This window comes from Odontesthes bonariensis, chromosome 12 (genome assembly GCF_027942865.1).
Source record: "Odontesthes bonariensis isolate fOdoBon6 chromosome 12, fOdoBon6.hap1, whole genome shotgun sequence".
Classification (NCBI taxonomy): domain Eukaryota; kingdom Metazoa; phylum Chordata; class Actinopteri; order Atheriniformes; family Atherinopsidae; genus Odontesthes; species Odontesthes bonariensis.
The window spans coordinates 27,031,895-27,055,826 of record NC_134517.1 but is presented as its reverse complement, the minus strand read 5'-3'; the positions used below and the strand labels follow the sequence as shown (position 1 = coordinate 27,055,826).

The window sequence follows — 23,932 nt, the reverse complement described above, 5'->3', positions numbered from 1 at the left end:
AAAATCTTTAAATATTCTTTATTCAAAAATTACAATAATTCACAGTTTGTTTTTTTAAATTACAGCAATTATTTCATGTCATGTGCATGACCTAAAATGTTCTGCTTTGGTTTTCTGGAATACCCATGAGCATAAAACTGTGTAAACTATCAATGGAATGCTAAAAATTTAAGCATTTGTACTTATCTGATTTTTGCAATTTTGATTAAAAATAAACATGAAATGCACACGAACAGACATGATTTCAGGACCTCGGAATACAAAATAAAATAAAAGCGTGTTTGATTTTAACACACACAGAAATAACAATAAAATATCACTTGTTGTGTAAAAGCTAAAAAAAAAAAAAAAATTTAAAAAATAGAGTGCCTATAAAATATTTATACATGTACAAAGAATTTCATGAACGCCTCTGTTAGTGCAGAAGTATTTAGAACCTGTGTAACTCAGGAGATCTGACAGATGAATAAATAAAGGACAAAATACTTAGAGCCTTCGCTCAGCGATGGTGGCCATCTTTAACAGCACAGGATAATTAATCTGCCTTCTCCATTAATTTTAGGCCTCTCATGTTGACAGAAGGCAAAGACAAGTCATTTCAGTAACTTCATATTGTAATCTCAGCCCTCTCTCTTTCACAGTGTTTTCTTTTTTTCCTATTTGGAAGAAAATAGGAAACATTCATACAAGGTTAGCTGGTGCGCTGTCACGGTCAAAGACTGCTCTCGTTTTTTTTTCTTTAAAAAAAAAAAAAAAAAAAAAAAAAGAGATGCGTTAAAAAGATCAATCAATGTAAAAGTCAGCAAAAACCGACTTCGACGCTCTGTGTTCACGTGGCAGATTAAACAGCAAACGCTGTTTAGGACCACCAGTTGTAGTGTTTCCAACGTATATATTTACATCCGATTACAGTTAAGTAAAAGAAGTTGCCTCATTTTTGTGCATTTCAGAGTAAATTTGAAGACCAAAAGTGTCTGGTGAGAACGAAATACATTAAAAGGTCCTTTTTTAAATTACAGTGTATTTACTTTGCATCAAACAGAAATCATGAGTGATGAACAGTACTGCTATACATGTATATCTGAAATGAAAAGTCCTGTCTCCTAAGAGTCTCCTGTTCAGCTGTATTATCTGTAATATTGCACATTATATTGTACTAATAACTTACTGGTGTCCAGTACCGCTACATCCATTACTTCTCAGTGACAGAACAGACCTCCCACTGCATTTCCCAACAACTGATGGAGAGCAGACATTTCAACAACTGAACTCACTACATGGAGGACAATGACATCAAAATATTAACAACACAATCCAAAGCACTTTGGAACAACTAAACAAAAAAATGGTTCTGACCCAATTTAATTCTACTCTAAAGTACCTTACTTGAATGGAAAAAAACCTCAGCAACCGCTTTAGGCATCTAGCAAAGTGATGTTGCAACAAGTCTCTTTTGCCTCTTACTTGTAAAGTTTCTTGCAACATCGAAAGGTTTCCAGGAGCGACGAACTCAGTGACTCAAAGTCGTTGGGAATTAGATGGAAGACCAACAGACCCTCCCTGGTTTGAGGCACGTATCCAGCCTGTAGGAGGTTGGGGTCATGATATCTTCAAGTTTGCTATCAAAAGAAAATTCTGAGAACCCACTTCAGCCTCCCAGCTGTAACATGCTTTATCCACAGTGAAAGAGCACAACCCCCATGCTTTCAAAACAGTTGCATTTGCTGTAACAAAATTAACATTCTAATGTAAATCACCTGAGGAGGCGAACTGCAAAACCAAGCAACATAAAAATCTTTTCAAAACAGACAACGTATCAAAAGTCTGCATCAAGGCACATTATACAGCGTTACACTTTTGTAAATACTCAAACCAGTTAAGTATCAAAAGTGCAATACTTGAATGCCCCGAAGTGACAGGGCACACAAACAGTGGTGCAATATATCAATGTAAATCTATTAGAGCTTAAAATGAAGCTCCAATTTAAAATACCTAAAATCAAAGGACATTCTCCATGTGAGAAGGAGTCGCTGCTTGTATATCTGATCCCACAGAAGAGCAACAACCCACTAAAGCTTTTCATCTCCAGCCACTGATTGTTTTGGTTCATTGGCTTAACTACCCACCCCCATACAGAGTCATGAGCTGCTGTACCCAGTGCATTAGCTCCCATACGTCAATTACACGCAAAATTGCAGAGGGCAGAATATTTCCTCCAGCAGTTTGTGAAACAAACAGGAGATAAAATCTATGACTTGCTCTAACAAGTTATGTACGTAGTCCTATTTTTATTATGTGTGGCAGATGTAAATTGTCCTTTACCACCATAGCAAAGGCGTGATCTGCCATACTTTTCCTCCGATTGGCTTACCCTCACATTCTTATTCCAACTGTAACCAATTCCTCATATTAACCCTAACCCTGACCAATCTCAGTCCTCCGCAGCCAATCCCATACCAGCTTCAACATGAATATTAATCAGTTTTCCTCCACTACAGAAAGTTTGCTTTGTGAGCAACTAAGCTATCATAAAACACAGTAAAAAACAAAAACAAAAAACATCTACTGCGGTTCTGTCCTCAAGTGGTTAAAAACAGTTTGATGCAATTTTTAAATGCACCAGCATAGTAAAAACGTTTGGTTTCAGCGACTCATCTCAGAGGACAAGTACATAAAAACGGTTCACTACGAATTTACTGCATTCATTTATAAAAAAAATTTAAAAAACAACAAAGAATTCAGGCAAACCAAAAAGCCCTTGATGGCAAAGTGAATATCACTACAGCCACAAACATGGGCTGCATTTAGAGAAAAGCTCAGGTTTAACTTACAGGTGTTAGAGCTCATGTTGCTCCTTTTCACTTCAGACTATTACAACAGACACACCTCCTTAAGAACCCATTTAAAAAAAACAAAAAAAAAAAAACAAGCAGGAGCAGAAGTTTTTCTGGTATTTTCAAGTACTGTTTCCTTGTTCTTGCTCAAACAGCAGCATGGCAAGTTGGGATCGAGAACCGAGGCCTTCCATGTTGCTCTGAACACATCTATGGTAGATGTCTTCACTGAGTTTTGGGTTGCAGGACTGGTACCGGTATTGCTGGTGTAGTGCGGGCTCTACTGCCCTGAAAACATGTAGACCCGAGTACTTTACAAACATGTCAAAGACATCCAGGCTCTCTAAAATATCCTCATTCTCCTGGACGTCTGTGACCATTCGAGAGCGCGTTGTCATGTAGTCCGAGTTGTAAAAGCACGCTTCGTCAAAGGACCTGCGGTCAAAGTGTCCTGCGTCCTTGACCAGATCGACTGTGGCCGGGCGTGGCTGGTTGTGGTAGGCCACATCAGGGTTGTACTCTTGGAAATGGACGGGAAAGAACACCTGCCAATTGTTTATGGAATTCATGCGGCAGCGGTTCAGAAATTCAGCATTAATGTTTGTGTTCACGTGAGCCAGGAAGAACAAAGTGTCAACGGGGTGCTTCTTTGAGATGATGTCCATGAATTTAATCTGGGATGGGATTTCTGTCTTGACACTTATCCACGGGATTTTCACTGTAGGGTATTTGCGTTCGTAGACATTTATCTGAGTCTTCACACCAGCAAATATATCATTGTGGTTTACTTGCTGTGCCTCTACTGGGTCATAAATGAACAAGAACGTCAGGATTGCGTTTTCACTGGTCTCAAAGGCATTTGAGGCAAACACTTCCAGGAAATGGTTGATGTAACTCCGGTCTTCCAGAGTAAGAGGTATAATGATGTGAACCCTTGTAGCTTCTGTGACATAGGGCATCGGAATGATCTCGATGAGGCTTAAAGGTCGCACCAGGTGAACTCTCTTGGTGATGGACCGGCTGTGACCTTTCTGATTAACAACCTCAAGCTGAAGGTCTAAGGTGTACTCCATACCCCTGGTGGGGTCGAAGCGCCTGTAGCCATTTATCAGCTGCTGCTTCTTAAGGTGTAAGATGGGCATGTACTTCTTGTTTAGTTCTTCTACGGCTGTGTCTATGACGTTGGCTACATCCATTTTGTCAACGCCGCGCAATTCACACTTGGGAGCACCGTCGATGCATGAATAAATCTCCTCTTCTGTGAAGTATTCCCACTTCAGAACTTCAAACCTCGATGTAGGCTCAAAAGGTGGATTGACCCCCACTGGCCAATGGGCGCTTCGATTGCCTTCAAAGGCAACCACGCTCACGTTTTTTATCTCTGCCTGTGGAAACACCAGAAGTGTTTAACACGAGACATCTCTCAACCCACAATGTATGCAACTAAATACCATGCTAAAATATAGAAACTTTATTCCAAAAGTAATAGGGAGTCAGAAAGAGAGAGGACTTTTTTCCCCCGACTGATCCACATGTGATTTGTGACCTCTGGCAATCTGCTTACCTGCAGTTTAGCAATCTCATCGTAGGTCTTCTGAAGTTCAATCTCAGAGAAGTATCGGTGCAGCCGGTATATTTGCTCAGGGTCAGACACCGGATGGACAGTCAGAGCTTTTTTAAACTCTTCATTCTGTTCTTTACTTGGATCGGAGTTTTTTCCCAACTCATAATGGTGGTACTTAAGGCCCTGAAAAAAAAGAAACAGAGGACTTTTCATGAGGCGTGATGGCATGACTGAAACATGTCGAATGTTATTCCAAGCTCAGTTGTTCCGCTGCGTTACTTCCTCTAAAACATACATTTCATGCAATCTATTGAGCATCTCGGGCTCATCTCCACTGCAAATAGGCCGGTCTGAACTGAATTTGTGAAATGACGTGTCAAGAATAACTACACTTGATCGTATTCCCCAAATGTTTACAAGGGTTATAATGCAAAACTAGTGAAATCTCAGAATCTCATTTGCATGCATTTAAACTGAAAATAGAGAAACCACCGAAAGAGCTTGAGGGATTAAAAAAAAAAAAAGTGAACCCAATGTGATCAAGCCACTAAAAGAACAGAAAATGGAAACACTGCTTGACGAAGCAGTGAAGCCACTCCATTACAAATGTTTGCCAACAGCTTACTGCCTGTAGCTGTACACTTAGAGAAGCATTGTCCATGCCTAATTGCCATCACTGTTTTCTTAACAGGAACAAATTATGTCTGGCTTCGTGTTCATGCCATTTGTTCACCATTCCAGGCCTGGTAACTCCCCCCTGCTTCACACTCTTATCTAAGGGGCTCCACTGGAGCTCCTCAGGCTCAGGGCACTTCAGATAGCCAAGTAACTCACTCAATTGTGTAACAAGATGGTTTCCTGTTCTGGGTTGAAGCCAAGAAGAAAAAATGGGAGCAAAAGACATTTAAACATCTATGGATTGAGTCACCAACGGAATTTAGGCCCATGTATGCACTTTACGAATAATACAGTCACTTTTCTTCTTGTAATGTATTACCAAGTGTTAAGAAAAAGCCTACAACTGTACTGAAGGACACAAACAATTGCCTGAAAGACACGGGGGTAGAGCTTGTTTGACCTTAAATGCTAATGACATTATAGGAGCAGAGCATGTTGACCCACAGGGGATTTTCACACCACTGAACCTAAGCTGAACTCTCAGCTGTGCTCTCCATGCCGTTTACCTATTCTATATTGCTCCTGGTACTGTGGAAAGTTAAAGGGCATTAGCCTTCTACTCTGTAATATGAATGCCATTTTCTTTGCTAGCATGGTAATTACCGTTCTATATAGCTGTCCGTCAGTTTTAAGTGCTGCCCCGGAGGCGAAGCGTGATTTCTACAGGGACAGTTTTGTTTTTGTACCGAGTAGGACAACCCCTGCTGTAAACTGTCACACAGCTGTTCTGGATGACAGTCTTCCAGCATTTTTTCTTTGTGGCTCATCTTTCATTTAAACAATGAACTGCCTCCTTTCATTTCCTCTTGGCCTGAGGCATTTAGAATCTAAAAGAAAACTTGGTTTTATAGATTAAATTTTACACCAGTGAAAAGAGTTAAGGAGTGGGGCAAGAATCAAGAATCAACTCAACCCACCTCACATTCACCAACACAGTTTGAGCTGGTGTAATCGATGATGCATCTTCCAAGCCACTCATCTGGCCTGGAGCTCAGTATGTCATTCCTGCAGTTTTCCAGGAAGGGCTGGAGTCGCAGGAGCAGGCTCCGTGACAGGAGGTACCCAAAACCTCCGTAGCAGTACTTCCCTTCCATCTCCCCACCTATGAACTCCTCAGGCCTGCCCATGTAAAGCTCTCGATCCATACTCAAGTGCTCCACCAAGGCTTTGATCCGGTCAGCTTCAGTGTAGGCATCATCTTGGACAAAGTAGAACCAGTCATATTCATTGATGTAATGGTCAAAAACGTATCTGATGGTCTGAAACATGTTCCATATCAGTCTCTCGTCGCCATGGGAAACCACAAACATGCCGTGAGGGAGTTTGCGGTTGCGTGAGCCGGTGAAGAAGACCACAGCGTCCAAGTGATGACTTATGGTGCGATTTACAGCAACGCCCAGAGTGTTGATGGTGTTTTTGGATGTCAGAACCCCCACGAACAGGCGCTCTCGCATCCCCAACTCTGTGCTTATGTATTTAGCTCTGCAAAACATGTCAAGACAGAAACATCAATGCTGCTTTTGATGTCAATTAACATGAAAAAGAACTAGAGGACAAATAACTACCAACTGCTAACGGTTTTACAAAAGTCATTAGACTGCTTTGCTACATTAACTCTAGTGTTCAGGGTTTTTTTTGTGAGCTGTTATTACCTGGAAAAAGTGAAAAGTTTACCACCAAATTACATGGTAATCCCTTGACGTTTTAAACATTGTGACACAGACTTCCAAAAAAGTCCATCATCTCATTGAAAAAGCAAACATGTAAAGACTTGCATTGTAATTCTTCCCTACGCACAGCAAAGAGCCAACTTTCATTTCCCTCTTTTCCCACGCATGGTATCAGCAATGGCCCATTTTAAAGGCGCTGCCATTTGTTGAAGAATCAGTTAAACAATAAAACAAAACTGAGCAGAAAAAGAGTTAATAGATCCCAGCGCTTGGACTGCAAGATGAAGAAGTATGAAATGTAATGAAACGTTACTGGGGTGTTGGGTTAGTTTTTTTTGGGGGGGGGGGCAGGGATGAGATACGGAAACTCAACTGTGGGCACTGAATAAGTGTTTTCAGCCATTTTTTTTTATTATCTTCAATTCTTAGAACTACACAACTGACAAACCTGATGGAAGATTTGCTTCGAAAACTGCATGTTTTAGATGCAACGAACCCTATCAAATCTGGGTGATTAAAACACTTTGGCACGTATTTTAGCCAAACTTCTCCTCAACTTAAAAAAAAAACAAAAAACAAAAAAAACAGGCTTTTGAGGAGTTTAAATTACATGTGATATGAGGTCACAACCTAGAAATTCTAGGAAATGTTTGCTTGTTCATGGACAAAATGTAAATTAGACATCCTTCAGTGTGTGTGGGCATACAGCAACACCCTGTCAGCCTCAGCTCTCCTCTGGTCAGTGCTAGGAAGTAGAATACAACTGAGGAGGTGAGGTCAAATACTTTTTTTTTTTTTTAATTCGACTTTATGTGTAAATAGGATTTAGGTAAATAACTTCACTATATACACTATAACATTAGCCATGTTGTTATTCTTTTTAAAACAACCCCTCATACTTGCAGGACACCTGTTCACCTGCATTCTGTGGGGTGAACAGATGATTGATTCTATCATCATTCAGTCATCATTTAGTGGGGATAACACTGCCGCCCTCTGTGCTGCTGCAGTGGGTTTTATTTGCATGCCCTTTATTGTCAGCTTGAAGACTGTGTTCACTTGTTAGAGTAGCCCGAAACTTACCTGAAAACTTTCTTTGGGGCACTGGGCTGAACTTGTTTGTATGGGACTATTCTTGGTTCAAAATCCTCTTCGGACTCCACATCGTTAGCAGTCGAAATAGAGTTGGGCTTTCGGGCTCCTTTGAGTTGTCCATCCTGACCTGAAGTCACATCTTCGCCCTCCGTACCGTCAATAGGACACGCTTCTTCCGTCCAGCTTATACTCAATAAACTCAACGTGAACCCTAAAGAAATGCCGATTACCACCGGGCCGAGCGACCGCAGGACAGAAATAAACACTGAAAATCTCATTTTGAGCGTCGGTTCTCTCTGTCTGACAGTCCTGCTTCGGTCGCTTTCGAGGCGCTCAAACGGGCTTCTGGTACGGGACAGCTGAACTATTCATCAAGTCTGTGGTGTAGCAGTTGTCTCCAAAGTCAATTTATAGGAAAGATGCAGCTTCTTCCTTAAATTTTACGCAGGGCTCTTACGTGTCAGTCTGTCTGCTACCTGGCTCCTCCCCGCCTGGTGTTAGCATCAGAGGCGGGGCCATTTTGGCCGGCTGCGCGGGGCGGAAGGATATCCAGTGTGAACAGTCGAGTTAAGGCAGGTAACGGGAGCCGAAACACATCCAGCGCTTTGTTGTATTGGCACCACCACTATTATGTGTGATTGTACAAAACAGACAGAATACTTTTGCAAACAAAATTACACTCAGTTGATCAACTATTCCCATTTGATCTTTTAGAAAATATAGACCCTTCATGCTGCGACATTATTTATGATGCCCCAAAATTCTTCATTGAAATCTTAAGTAAGAAATTCTGTCTTCGCCTCATCTGTCAAAACCTAGGGTGGATTTAAAATAAGCCAACATGTAGATTTATATACATTTATTGATACAGCAGGGATAGAGAGTGTTGCAGCAGTTGTTACAATTACATGTCTCAAAAACCTATAGGAATTAAAAAGGAGTACATTTCAGCAGATTCATTATTGTTTATGTGGAATGAACCTTTAGAATTGGAGTATTTCATTTCTTAGAACTGTACATGCCACTTTTTGCCTCACTAAATTCATTTGACAGCTAACCTCTCTAGTTATTACTTTTGCTGTCTAAATCTTCCATGCAAAACATTTTAGACAAATTACTGTTTTTCTACTAGCACTTTACTAAACGTTGTCTTTCCTTCATCCCTATTTAAATGGCACACACCTTATTGTCTTTCTCTACAAGCACAGGAAGACCTTCGTGTACTGACTTGCATTGTGATTCATGCACCCGCCACAAAAGCTAGCTTTTTTTTTCTTCTTCTTATCCTACACATGGCATCAGCACTGGCCAAAATGCAGCTTTTTGTTGACGAATTAGTTAAAAAATTAGCCGAAACTGATCAGAAACAAGTTAACAGATTCCACCATCACTACAAGTATGACAATTAATTAAATGTAACTGGGTTTTGGGTTGTTTGTTTGAACAATTGAGACATGGAAACACACCACTGTGGGCTCTGTATAAGTGTTTTCTGATACTTTATGGACATTCTGGGACTCGTTATAGTTCATGTGGAATGAATCCTTATTTTAATTTCTTAAATCTATGTATGCCCATTCTTACATCTTCAGATTTCTTTGACAGCTAATCTCATTTGTTGTTACGTTTACTAGCTAAATCTGCCATGCAAAAACTCTTGTGACAGATCATTTTTACAGTGTAGCTTTTCTACTTGCACTTTATCAAAAGTCTTTTAGTGAAGGATGCCTTTCCTTCAACATTATTCACATGCACCTTTATACCTTTCTGGACAAGCACAGGAATACCTTAGTGAACCAACACCAAGGTACACCACTAAATGTAACTGCAGGCCCTTTCCCTTGCTGACCATCAGTTGTAACTGTAATAACCTCTCACTAACTGCTGAACACTAACTAGGATTATTATCCACTGGTGTCATCATAAACCTTAAATGCAATCCTTCAATCCTCTTGAGTTGTGATGCACAGTCCCAGTCACACTTAACTATGCAACTGAATATTCTTTTTGCAGACATTAAGAAGCGTACAATAGTGCACTCACAAATATCAACTGGGGGGCTTACAGCTGGAACACAGAACTTTCCTCTTGCAGCTTCTCTGTGTGCATTGGACTGATGATTAGCTTTCAGCTTATCCACCTGGTTTCTGCCCGTCTCTGTGTGGCCTCTGTGCTCCTCACCCAGGTGTCAGAGGCAGTTGCTTTGTGGTCTGCTCAGTCGACCCTTCAGCTGCATCTTTTTTTTTAAGTCCTCCAACCCGTCTCACAGACCTCCTTTCTCTCCCTGAGCCCCAAAATAAACTGCAGAATATGAAAACTCCTAGATTCTCCGCAGCTAGATTGCTTCACTTTCAAGCTCAGCCTGTTTAAGTTTAAGAGACGTGCTCTGTGAAGGGCTGTTTAAACAAGCTACATAGTCTGGCATGATTCACTATTGTCTCTGTGTTGGTGAGGTTGTGCAAAAGGGCTACGAGCTCGTGAAGTGCTTTCTCTGTACACAATCCTCTCATGAAGTCGCAGCTGTGCACATAAAGGTGTTTGAGTTATAGACAAATACCCATAAGAACATACATATTACTTTAAAAGGAGAGGCTCATTTATATATATTGAGCCAAATTTATGTAAATATTTTGTTTCTGTTCATATCACGACTTGTGTTCCCATCTGTACCAAGCTTTAAGTAGAATTCATTTAAACAAATACAGACAAATATTCCCTCAGGACAAGACTTCTTTACACTCCTTATCTGCTTTTTCCAGTTTTGTCATCGCTTTTATTTACAACAGTTAATCTTTGCTCTCTCTTGCCCTCTGGTGGTAACCATAATCCCCATCATAGTTTATTAGAGTTTAAATGAAGAAAGATCCAGACAAACAGGTTTGATCCAGAGTTGCAGAAGCCATTAGCTCTGTTTACATTCACTCAGTATCATAAAACACTAGAACACGAATTTGGCTTTATATGTTTTTAAGGCACTGTAAACTGGCATTTGGGACACCTAGTTTTGAACAAACCTTAAACTTGTGTACAGGCTTATCTTTTTTAGAAATGAGTTCTTATGCAACTATCTTCAGTCAGTTTAAACAGGAACATGACAGCCTGTTAAGAAAGGTCGAGCTGACAGTGACAGGGGAGAATATTATTAAAAGATAGACGTGGCATAAAAGTCTGAAAAGTAAGGAAGCCTAAAAGGGCCGTGCTTGAAACTTTTTTTAAAAAAGATTATTATCTCAAGATCACGAGTTAATTACCTCATAATCTTGAGATGACAAGATTTTTTTTCTCGAGTTAGCGGGTTATTCATTTGTGAATTTGGTCTTGTAAAATATTTTTTCTGTCACAGTAAACAGTGGGAGTTCCTGAGTGTAGCAGAGTAGGTTAAAATCTTATCTATGCTCACACCAAAGAAGACATTTACTAAACTCAGTGCAGCCAACAGAATTACACATGCATGCCTTGACAGTGATGATAAACAACTAAATTAATTGTGAACACAGGAACCACTCCTTTTTGAGCGCATCGTAATCATTTTGTGATCTCAAGAAACCATCATGATCATTGGAAAACAAAAGGCAGTCTTCCAAATAAAATAAGATCATCTTTTCCTTTTCATCATGCAGAAACTAGCTTAGTTATTTCAGCACAACAGAATAATCAACTTCTGATATCGAGATAACGGCATCAAAATAGATCATTGCAGGCAATGACTGCGCTTGGCTTCCATGAAAGAGTGCTTTAAACCCGCATTCTCTTAAATAGCCATTTGGGGGCTCACTTCTTTAATGCCTCTGGTGCCTTTAAATCATATTTACCCTTATATTGTATGTCTCATTCAACCATGTACTCATATATATCACTGGCTCCTTTTTATATATACAGTGCACTTCATATGTGCAGCATTTTATTTTTCATCAACAGTACCCCACTGATTAGCACATAGGGGGCAATGTGGAGGTTCCGTGTCTTGCTCAAGGATGATGTGGAGATGCAGGGTATTGAACCATTGATCTTCTGATTTGAAGATAACGACCCTTCCTACCAAACCCAGCAAGAAATCAGCAACACTTCAAGGTTCCAAAATGCAACTATCTAACTGTCTTCAGTCCAAAGTACTGAGAGCAGTGCAGAGGCCTTTAATTGGGGATATATGAAGTACAACGTGCTCTAATCTTTGTAGAATCTGAAAAGATTCTTAATGGATGAGCAGGCCACCGGCTACTCAGATCAGGCCACCAGAATATCAAATTTCTCAACATCCAAACAACTTAGACCTCTACATTTTTGCAGCAATGTGAATGCATGCTATATTTAAATGCCTGCTGGCAGTCTGAGACCATGGTGGTCTTGGCGTGTACTTCGAGTATGTAGTTTGAGAAACTGTTTCTCTATCTCTCTTTTGTGTAAGAGTTTCCAGTCTTTTTGTTCTTCACCTAAGAAGTGTGATCTCCCTCATCAAATATCAGCCCTCCCCACAGCTTCTTTAAACTGAGAGCATTCTGCCCGCCTTCTACAGCAGGTTAAAGAAAGAGAAAGTTAAAAGAAAAAGAACCAGAATATCCTTTTTAGATGCCGTTCTAAACCGAGGTACTCAGAGTCTGTTTTAATTTCAAGTATCCCTTTAAAGGAGTACTAAGTTTGTATTTCTGGTTGCTGTTCTCAAATAGGGCATCCAAACTCTGCACTTCCTGCTTCTTCTCCTCAACAACTAAACATCAAGGTGGGCATCAACAATCAGCAGCTATTCATGGAAAAGAAGCACCAAATCAGAAATATGACACCAGATTTAATTTTCATTTAACAGCAGTTATGTTCCAAAGCAGACATTCACATGTCCACATCTCTATACACAATCATACAACCCTGCAAAAAGGTGCCATTATCACGTAGTCCGGTATAATGGCACCTTCAAAGGGAGCTTGAATAAACGTGTAGCAGAGACGTCTGTACAGTACGGAAGAGTATTAGGGCCAGGCATAAGAAAAAATATTTATATTTTGCCTGTCGAGAATAAAGTCGACATGTTGAGAATAAAGTCGAAATGTCGAAAATAAAGTAATTAGATGATGGACTAGAGGAGTTGACTTTTTTCTCGAAAATTTGACTCTATTCTCGACATTCCGACTTTATTCTCGACATGTCGACTTTAATCTCGACAGACAAAATATTATTATTTTTTCTTATGCCTGGCCCTAATACTCTTCCGTAGTACAGAGAGTGGGAGGACTGGAATTTTAAAACTTGTGCAAATATTATTTTTCTAAAAAGTTTAGATATAAGAAAGTGTTCTAATACTAGTGCAATCCTGCCATTTGTATGTCTAAGAAATCAAATGTTGATGAGATTCTCAGTCATCCAGGTCATGATAATCATAAGAGCTCGAATAAGGGCAATTGGACTTCTTTTTGTATCTTGAGTGAAACTTGCTAAAACGTCTTCAAGATCCAAAAACACGCCCAGTGATTTGAGCTCTTACGATTAAGAAATGAAATGAGAAAAATAAAAGAAGCACAGACTAACTTAAAATGCTGGATTTGATTATCAGTTCGTTGTACAGTATGCAACCATGTAATGTCCACACATAATAATAATAATGCATTTTATTTATAGGCGCCTTTCATAGGCACTCAAGGTCACCTTACATAAAAAACAAACACAATTTAAAATACATAACAAATAGATTAAAAATAAAGTTAATTAAAACAGTGCAATAGTAATCACAATGCATAGGCTAATTTAAACAGGTGAGTTTCAAGTTTGGATTTGAAATGTGGCAACATACATGTCTCTGACAAGTAAGAAAGCCACATTATTTGCAACAGACAACAGCAGGGCTATAATAACCTAAAGATGTACTTCCTATGGTGGGAAGCTCATTTTACCACTTGTCTAGCCATCCGCTGAATGCACCGCCTTAGCTGTCCATTTCGCTGCCTGATGAAAAGCTGTAAATGTTGCAATCAGCAGCGCCTCCTCTGCCCTTCAATGCTGGGCTTACTCCTCAGCTGCTGAGTTTCAGTGTGTTAGAGCGTGTATACATTTTTAATGCCTGTTTTAGGTTAAATTCCGTTAGCTATCTCCGTTGGGTGTTTTTAAACGTAAAATTGTGGTAATGGAGTGCCGTGTGCTGTCCATTCAGAGTCATGTTGTCAGGGGATACGTGGGGAACAAGTCTGCAACATTTCCGCTGCAGGTAAGTCATTTACTTTTATCTTCAGGTGGCTAGTTTTTAATGGGCCAGTATTGTATCAAGAAAGAGAAGAAGGGTGTACAATTCTTGAAGAAAACGTGGCGGAAATCAGGTTATTGGTCATGACCATGACGTCCTGATATGTGAAATGAGTTTTAGGTTCTCTGTAACGTGATATTAGCAGCCAGTCTCTGCTGTGACCAAAAATTGCAGACTTATTTATTTACAGTTAAAATGCTGAGCTTGATCCCTACCGCTATGAGTGGTGCTAAACTTGCTGTTCTATAGCAATTTAAATGGCACATACACTCAAGATGGTTCAAAGTCTGACTGCTTATTACAGTCTCTGGTCATGCCTAACATACTGATTCAGCAGCTCTGAAACTTGGAATTTCTGCTAAAATCCTTCCGGTTAGCTTGTTTAGAGGGACGTATGGATTGTGACATGCAAAAGGTCATGTAATGCATGGTAGCAAAAGGCCAAGGGGGAATGTCAATACTCCTGCGTGTTGAATGTACTGTAAATGTGTCCTTTTTGCATAATGTGTATATTGTACTTTGAGTTTTTCTTTGTCATGTGTTGTGGAAATGACAGGTTATAAACATGTACTTAGTGCTATGCACAAGATAATGAAAAACTTATAATAAAATAATTTATTAGTTCTAATTAAATCAATTATGCTGACCATGCTCACTACCTAATTTAACAACATCCAGAAGTGACAAAGGGTCACTGACTGGTTTGATAGGAATGAAATAATTCGATGAAGCAACACCTCGCTGATGCATTTTATGTTTTTCTTGTTCTTTTTTTTTGTTGTCCTTACAGTGCTGGCTGGACGTAAATGTCATCTTTTTAAAAATGTATTAAAGCAGGAATCAAAGATGTATTAGGCGGTCAGAGGGACAAACACTGAAACTGTGTAGTCCAGCACACCGCTCCCACAGTGCAGTGAAACTCAGAAGCTCACACTGGCCTGGTGTTGTAGAGATGTCATCGTTCTCTGTTTTCACAGCTGCTTCTTTCCTTTATTCCCAGGTGCTGGGCTTTGAAGTGGACTCCATCAACTCTGTGCAGTTCTCCAATCACACAGGTTGGCTAAGAGTTGTGTTTTTATTCATTTTCACAAAGGAGACGGGCTCGTTTTCCATCTTGAATTTCTACAATGTGACATTTAAAAGGATCTAATGCTAGAAATGCGCAATAGTATACACAACCATTTTGAAAAATAAAGAATGAGTGAGACATTTTTATTCAATGAAGGCGTGAGCCCCCCTACTTTCCTGTGTGTGATGTAATACCAGCATGTTACTACAGTAGTCCACAAAGGAACAGACCAAATACTGGCTCAAGAGAAGGCCGTTAACTTTTTCCATGGTTTTTCATACCCTCTAAATTATATGATACTTTTGTCTTACGTGGCTTTAAAAGTGCACTTTAGAGCTACAGCTGTATTCAAGGATGAATCATTCCGACAATGAGTCAGACTCAATGGCTCTTTTATGATTCGGACAAAACAAAAACTGAGAAAGGGTGTATTCGCAAAGGCTCCAACAATTTTTCTTTTTTTTCCTTTGAGACAAATGTTGCTCCCTAGCTTGGATCTGTCCACACAATCCCACCCTGTTGTCGTTGGCAGAAGCCCACTCAGTTCCCCGAAATCAGTTGAGTGGGCCAAACTGTGGGTCAGAAAACAAAAAGACCAAACTAAGGAGAGAAACCCGACTCATCTCAATCATAACTTTCTCCCCCACAGCTCTTGTAAAAATGTCATGTTGTGTGAGCACCGTGCCAATATAAAGCTTCCTCTTTTCTTTTTTCTTTAACTATCACAAGTCATCTTTTTTTTTTTTTTTAAGTTTAGGTGAGTAAACCAGGATGAATACCAAACCAAAATCCATATCCTCACTTCACTGTCCTTGTATCTTGCCTTGTTACTAAAGAAACTTTTAGATATATACATGTTTTATCTGTGAAATACAGTCATCGGGTTAGGTTAAAAGAAGCTCACTCACATACTGTGAGCAAAAACTTGAAGTTAATGTTTTTCTAAGAACAACCTCCTCCACTTTTCATGTTAAAGTCACAAGGAGTTGACTCTTGCATGAGGCTTTGTTGTTCGAGGTAAAGACTGTATTGCACCATGTGAGGCAGCATGGTTTAAATGGAACTGATTTGTCTCCTCACGTGGATCCTAATGCTGAACAACATCAAGAAGAAAGGCAATCTACAATAAAACAAAACTTATCCAGAGCTATGTTTTTATACTTAGCAGGAATTATATTGAAGTAAAAGGACTGTTTTACTGAGAGTAGCATTTAAATGGATTAAAAATCCTGTATTTATTATATTCAAATACACACATTGAGGATTATCATATGGCTGACTTTTTATATAAGGTAGGCGTGGCAGTCAGGAGTTGGGACACGGGTCCAAAGGGACAGTGCAAATTGCCTGATGAGGTAAAACAGATAAGTTAAGTTGGAGCTAAAGGCTTCAGGGAATCAGTAGAACTGCTCTTTAAGAAGAAAATGATTGAACGGGCTTGGTGTCCATTAGCCAAGGGCTTGTTTTAAAGGTCAATGTCTTATTGGCCAGGATGAACTGGATGCTATATCTTGCATTTTTCTTAACGTACATATGACTTTTGTTGTTATTTGGAGGGGCTGTTGGCCTTTATTTGGGTAGTATGTGCTGTCTGTTTGAGCTTATCAACGTTTAAAGCCGCCGTGGCACATTTATTCAGCTATTCAAAGTTTTAATTGTGCTGTGGCCAGGAAGTTCCTGGCACGTTCTTTTGTTCTAAGTCGAATGTTAAAAGGTTCCTTTTCGGTGAAACGTACATGAAACGTAGGCCTCTCAACAATGGTTGATGTTGGCGTCAAAATTTGGACACCAAGATTTTCCTTCCTACTGTTAGAGGTATCGCCCTTGGAGGCAAAAAAAGAAAAAAGAAAAGACCCAAATTATGTTACGATTGCGCCATTAGGCATTTTACTTCAACTAGTGACATCATCCATGAGGTCACAACTCAGAACTATAACATTTTCTGTGCAGTTGCAGTGCTTTTGAAAGTGTTGCTTGGCAACAGGGGCCACTAAGCTCTTCCCTAACCTAAACTTTGACCCGCACAACAGGCGAAGACCCCCCTCATTCCGATGTCTTCAAACTCAACAATGCCCTTACTCAGCTCTGCGACACACCCATCAGGCCTGAAGTCCATCAAGTGAGAGATGACAGACACTGAGATGGTAGTTTAAGGACAGATTGTAATTAAAAAAGCTTTAGCCTTTATCTAAGGGTATCTGTTGAGTCCTAAATGGTCTTGACTGTAGCTAGATTTCAAACTGAGTTTTGAATAAAAAGTGGCACCATGCCAGAAAACGGAGGCTGGAAGAGTTAACTTTAAAGATCCGAGCATAGTCAGCATGGGGCGCTTAAAGGCCCTCATGGGTTTCCCAAACATTGCTCGTTAATTAACTTTAATAAAAAAAAGAAAATGCTTGCTAATACATGTCAGGCACAAGCTGGAGCTAATCCTTATCCCACAGATATCTGGTGTTACAGTAACACAGCTGGAGAGTAGAAACACTGCTCGCTGCCCCATTAATGAAAACAAGAACACAGCGAAACTAGTGGGGCTCAAGATACATGCAGAGATGATAGGATTATTGTCTGGGGTTTATGTGCCAAAATATGTGAAGAATGTGCTTCCACCACAGGGGCAGGAGGCATTTACACAGGGACTGCTTAAATTATTATAAACTTCAGTTGTTTGGAAAGAGAAAACTCCTCAGCTCCCGAAGATTTGGGTAATTTACATTAGTGTGAGACTGTAATCCAACATCTTGTTTCTATCAACATGTGTAAACAATTAGATTTATAAATGTTCACTTTGAGCCAAAGCAGCAGTAGAGTACCCCCCCCCCCCTCTCTCTCTGTCTGTAGGCACAGCACATGCTTCTACTTTGCTGTGAACCTTTGTCTGGAGGTGCATCTGCTGGCTCGGGTTAAGTCTTGGGCTTCGTGTGAACTCTTTCCTCCAGCGTGCCAAATTGTGTTGGTGTGGGTCTATTTTGTGTTCGGTCATTTGCAGTCAGAACAGCTTTTGCAGGTTTATTCTGGTTTAAGGGTGAAAGGGAGACAAAGAAAGGAGGGAGCTGGCAGCCCAGGATACAAGGTTGCCATTCACTCAGTGCGGAGGCCCCTGGACACCACAAAGAGTTCGGGGAGGTTGGAAAGACAGGGCCAGGAGGGGGAAGTTACACAACACCAAATGAGCACAAGTGGTTTCATGAGCTTGAATCACATGAGTGTTTGTGGCATGGTCACTCATTTATACTCTGTAAACCTAATACTTACTCGCCAAATGCAAAGTCTACAGATGTCTTGACATGTCGCTTTAGACTGTGTAAATCTTTTTTCCACCAGTCTGTTTCTTGAGTCTCTTTGTGCTTTTAATGAAATCCAGTCGGCATTAAAAGTGCGAGATGACCCACGTTCTGCTGACTCTCTCCTCAGGCTACGCCCACTGGAAGGGACAAGTACTGACAGCAGAGGAGCTGAATGTGTTGTATGAGGGCATCAAGCTCAACAAGGTCAACCACTATGACTATATTCTCACAGGTGAGTTTAAGGTCTATGTAGCATGTAGAGCATCGCACACATACACATCAGATCAAATTCATTTAAAAAGTAACTTTTGAGCAGCTTCATGATGTTTGAAACTCTCCTGTAATATGTCAGAGGAGAAGCATCAAAAGGACTAATTTACAGTAAAGTCCGTTTTAACACTTTGTATTTTGTGTGTTTATTGTCTTTTCATTGATATTTCTACATATATATATTTTTTTTTTTTCTTCAGGGTATAGCAGGGACACATCCTTCCTGGAAACTGTGGTAGATATGATCCAGGAGCTGAAGAAGGTAAATCCCAGCTTGGTATATGGTGAGTGTTGGATTGGATTTTTTTCCATTTTGGAAACAATAAAACATGACTGGCTGTAGTTTATTTTTAATTTTTTTTCTGGATATAATTTCTCATTTTTTTTAATCCTCCACAGTTTGTGATCCTGTAATGGGAGACCACGGTGCTATGGTAAGCATCCTACACCAAATTAATCTTGATGCACATCATTCAAAATCTTAGCATTATAGGAGACATTTCATCCCTTCTTTTCACTAGCTGATGCAATTTCCCGAGGTCCAAATGAAATGTCTGTGACACGCTTTGTTCAAAGTGAAACAGAGAGACGCCGCACCGCCTCATTTTTCTTCAATTAAGTCACAACTCTATTCAAAATCATTTTAGGGAGTGAAATGATCCGCTCAGCTCCACTCCGCCCTCCTCTTCCTCAGGATATGCCTCCTTTGCAGTCTGCTTAATTACCCTTGGAGCACTTCATCACAGTATGAGAGATGATACAGTTTAATATAACCCAGACCACACACCACACTGACAGTTTTACTCTCGAACACATTTCCCCTTGTCTGCAGTTCAACCATAGACGGCTGACAGGCTTCCGATCCCTCATTGCGAGTCATGTGTTGAACAGCCCAAGCTTTTAAAACATTTACCAAAAGAAGCCGCAACAGCTGCTGGCTGTTAGATATCACCATTGAGAGTTCATGTTCTGATTCCTCCGTCACACTTTCCTCTTTGTTTATAGCAGCTAACATTAAGAACCGTTACTTATATTGGGCAATGTCTGTTAGTGCTGGACTGAAGGTGCATTCAAAGACAACTGGAAACTCAGAATTTCCAACCTCCAACTGGTAAAAGAAATGAAGGAACCTATTAAAAGTCAGATTTCCTTTTTGGGATGTAAAACATCCTTTTTTTAAAAGTACTGATTGAGCATCTACTAGCTCATATATTTCTACAGTTAAGTGAACCATATAACTAATGATGAAATATGATGTTAGCAAAGCAAAAAGCTAATTTTTACAACCTCCCGGAAATGCGGAGGGAGGAGACTGGATAAGATTTGCAGAGTTTCCCTGCAAATCTGATTGTGAGATTGTTTGAGTTTTTGAGAGAGTTGTGAATTATAGACAGTAAAACTAAATATTTCTTTTTTCCCTATAATGTGGCCTTTTTAAAGCACCACAGAATGTGTTTACATCGATTTGTTTAGTCTGCGGCTTTTCATTTCTAATTATTTTGTGTCTGTTTGGACAGTTTGACATTTTGTCAAAGCAGTTGACACACGAAAGTTTAGAAATGCTTTTGGAAAACAAATGTACGATTGTTTTTGCTGCTTGTTCCAGTACGTTCCAGAGAAACTGCTGCCAGTCTACAAGAACAAAATAGTGCCTTTGGCAGACATCCTCACCCCCAACCAATTTGAAGCAGAGTGAGTGCTTTTTAAAGTTATTATATATAAATAAAACAGAAGAGTAAATGATTAAAGGTAGTTCTAAATAACTTTCTGATTTTCTTTAGAATCTTAACGGGTAGGAAAATTAACACAAAGGCGGATGCTATTGAGGTGAGTATCAGAAACATTTCCTGTTTGCTGTATTTGGATTTTGTTGGATACTTAGAAGTACAGTGCTTAAGAAAATGGTGCCTCATCGTTTCTTCAGGTGATGGACTTGCTTCATGAAATGGGCCCAGACACCGTGGTCCTCACTAGTACAGACCTGCTCTCAAAACTTGGGGAACAGTTCCTGGTGGCCCTTGGGAGCCAAAAAATAAGTAAAGAATCAACTTTTCTCACATATATTGACACCTTCCTTTGTTAGAAAATATATTTTGGAGTTTACTGTAGCTGGATTTGGATTTTTGAATTCCTTGTGGGAGAGTAGATGTCAGCAGAGCGTCTGTCTGTCTGGATAAACAGGATCAAGTTATTCTGTAATAATGAAGGTGAATGGGATACTCTTTAATGGTTATAGTTATCTCCATGCTGACTGTGTCTTAACTGCTATCTCCTTCATTTTTTCACCACCCTGTCTGTCCTCTTTCCTGCAGTCAAACCAGATGGGACCATCACCAGTCAGAAAATCTGCCTGGACATCCCCAAAGTCGATGCGGTGTTTGTGGGGACTGGAGACCTGTTTGCCGCCATGTTACTAGCATGGACTCATCTTCACCCCAAGGACCTAAAGGTCAGTACCACGTGTGCATTCCCAGTAAAAAGCTGATGGTATCGAACCCTTACTGTACAGTCCTGCCTGTGTGCCACTCAATATGCTGTTGCCTCTCTTCCTTTTGGTTTTACACAGGCCGCCTGTGAAAAGACAGCTTCAGTCATGCACCATGTCATTAAGAGGACCATGACTTATGCCAATGGTAGGGTCTCTGTGTGTGTGTGTGTGTGTGTGTGTGTGTTTATAGATCATGAGAGCTCTCTACTTTGTCTCAAAGTTATTTCCTGGACAAGGACACTCTTGCTCACTTCTGTTGTTATTGCTGTATTTACACAAATAACAGTAATACAGCAACAGATAGTTTACACTATGTGGAGGCCCCTGCCTTCATAGATGCGTAACTGATGCATCCGTCACTGTAGCGCTGGTCATTTCACAGATGTGGTTTTGCAGCTGGCAGGTACTGAGTAAAAGCTCTTTTATCCAGAACGAGATGAACAAGTAATGTTGTTGTTTCACTCATAGATGCAAAAAGCCACAAAACTCTGATCCAAGAATTCCTTCAATGGCTCCCCTCTCCTGTATTTCAGAAATGGCCGGCCCTGGGAAAAAGCCCAGTCCCGCACAGCTGGAGCTGAGGATGGTCCAGAGCAAAGCCGACATCGAGAATCCTGCCACTGTTGTAGAAGCTACGGTGCTATAAAGGTGTTCGCACTGAAGACGTTAGGCTTTCTGTGAACGTTCGCGTTATGTTCATACAAAACTGGGTGGTTTGCCGGGCACATGTAGGATTTTCACATCAAAGACAGTCACACGTCTCTGCCTTACAGAACCTTAGAGGGAGGACAACTAGGTCTTAGGAGTGATCAGCAGGATGTGTTGTATGTACTCTCTGCTCACAAACACACCGATATCACTGCCATATGTATCTGTAGACTGTGTGGACATCACGTGCCCTTTATTAAGAACAAAAAAGACAACTACGTTTAGGTTCATTGGTACCGTAAATGTATTTGAATCCTTTTAAGATAGTGAAAACAAGTTCTTGATATAAAACAACTCATTACAGAAAACCAGTGAAATGTGCATGATCAGGCCTCACCTTGTTTTGACTGTAGTAAGTCAGGACTAGTCACATGTACTTAAAGCACACCAGTAGACTATTTTTCTGAAATGATTTTGATAAAACATCATGAATGCATGCATTGTGCAGTTGGGTGTTTTTTATCACCTCATACATTTAGATCAGATTCATTCTAACAGCTGCGATATGTATTGTAACGCCCTCAAAATGTTGAACATCTTATGCAATTACTACGTAGTCTACTTTGATCCCAGTAGATTTGATTTCATTTTTATTTAGAAAAGTTATAACTGTTGAGCTAATTTGAATCACCTTTTTTAATTATGCAATGCTTTCTTGATCTAGCAGGTGTGTAACGTGTTAGATTCATGTCCTGAACATCTCAAATTGAGGTATTTGCACAGATAATCTTTAATATATTTACTAATGATCACTGTTTTCATTTTAGACTGTTGTCATATCTAAAAAAAAAAGAGTCTTTATGAGAGACCTCGCTGTGTAGCCTTAAAAGGGTTAGAAAGGCAAAACGTTGGTCGTGAATGTTTTTGTGCGCTAATAGCAGATCCTCAGACGTAGTGTTTAGAGTCAAGTGCCAAACCTTGAACTGCTGCTCTGTTGTAGAGCGATATATGTGAACAGAATAATAAATGAGTTATCTTTTACTGAAACTGTGTTGATTTTATTTGTGTTTTGAGTCTTCTAAAGGCACAAGGTTTTTTTTATCCCCCATAATACTGATACTTTTTACTTTTACAGTTGATAAGTCTAGAGGGAGAGACGCTGCTCTATAATACAAGGTGTTCACATAAGGGTGCTGTTGTTCCCTGAGGTAATTTTACTACATGTGCATACAAATCTTATAAGACACAGACTTAAAAAAAAATCCTCAAATCAAAGTCATTTTGAATAGGCATACCAATAACGGCATCATCATGATATAAGTCAATAACATTAGATATTTTTCAGCAACAATTTACACATTTAAAATGTTCCAAATGTAGCATCACTGCATTTTAGTTCATCCACGTATTACAGAAGGAACGTGTTTTTAATATGAAGAGAAATGAATGAAGCCAAGCAACAAGTGTTGGTTGTTGTGCCAGATGCTGACATCACTGTGCGATCAGTGCCAGGTGACACAGCTCCGCTCCAGCAGCACTAATCCACTGCAAGAATAGCCAGCATTAGCCCAGATAACCAGACAGCCCATTATGTCTGGCCAACTGTAGCATTAGTACAGCAAAAACAGCCCCTCCCAAAAAAAAAAAAAAAAACACTTAGAATTTGTTTTATTTGTGGTAAATCTGAAGACAGTTAATTGAATGGGAGGAACAAGGTGTTTTTGTATATAAAGGGTGTGTTTGTTCAAGGACATAGTTCCTGATTTAAATTCTGTTCATACAGGAAGTGTGTCTGCAAAACAAATGTCTGACCTTCTGCTTTTCTTACCTCCAAGTTTAGGTGCAGGTATGCATGCGCACACACTCACCAGCAGAGGGCAGAAAAGAGGAGAGTTTGACCCGTGATGAAACAGTGGTTGTGCCATAGTCTGTCTGTGGCTGGGATTCAAGGGGAAAAAGATATTAAAAAGTTGTAGCCATAGGCACCATTTCAAATCATTGGCTAAGATTAAAACGTGCAATACTGGCCACATATAGAGTTGAAAGTTAAGAATAAAAAGTTACAGGACAAAGGGAAAAGATAACTGCCAAAAATGGGCATTT

The 23,932-nt window shown here is 39.9% G+C and overlaps 2 protein-coding genes across 2 annotated transcripts; one reads left to right on the top strand and one right to left on the bottom strand.

The window, feature by feature from the left end:
- Positions 1 to 747: 747 nt before the first annotated feature.
- Positions 748 to 8,302, bottom strand: chpfa (chondroitin polymerizing factor a). The gene is made up of 4 exons (XM_075479925.1): positions 7,830 to 8,302; positions 5,994 to 6,558; positions 4,399 to 4,581; positions 748 to 4,219 (listed from the first exon to the last, which is right to left on the bottom strand). Exons 1-4 carry the CDS (start codon positions 8,117 to 8,119, stop codon positions 2,957 to 2,959), a joined length of 2,301 nt encoding a protein of 766 aa, XP_075336040.1. The 5' UTR covers positions 8,120 to 8,302; the 3' UTR covers positions 748 to 2,956.
- Positions 8,303 to 13,761: 5,459 nt separating this feature from the next.
- Positions 13,762 to 22,876, top strand: LOC142396813 (pyridoxal kinase-like). Its single transcript, XM_075479924.1, has 11 exons — positions 13,762 to 14,031; positions 15,068 to 15,122; positions 18,551 to 18,655; positions 18,894 to 18,977; positions 19,093 to 19,127; positions 20,300 to 20,385; positions 20,475 to 20,520; positions 20,618 to 20,729; positions 21,006 to 21,142; positions 21,260 to 21,326; positions 21,715 to 22,876. The coding sequence occupies exons 1-11, from the start codon at positions 13,951 to 13,953 to the stop codon at positions 21,825 to 21,827; spliced, it is 921 nt and encodes a 306-aa protein (XP_075336039.1). The 5' UTR covers positions 13,762 to 13,950; the 3' UTR covers positions 21,828 to 22,876.
- Positions 22,877 to 23,932: the final 1,056 nt, after the last annotated feature.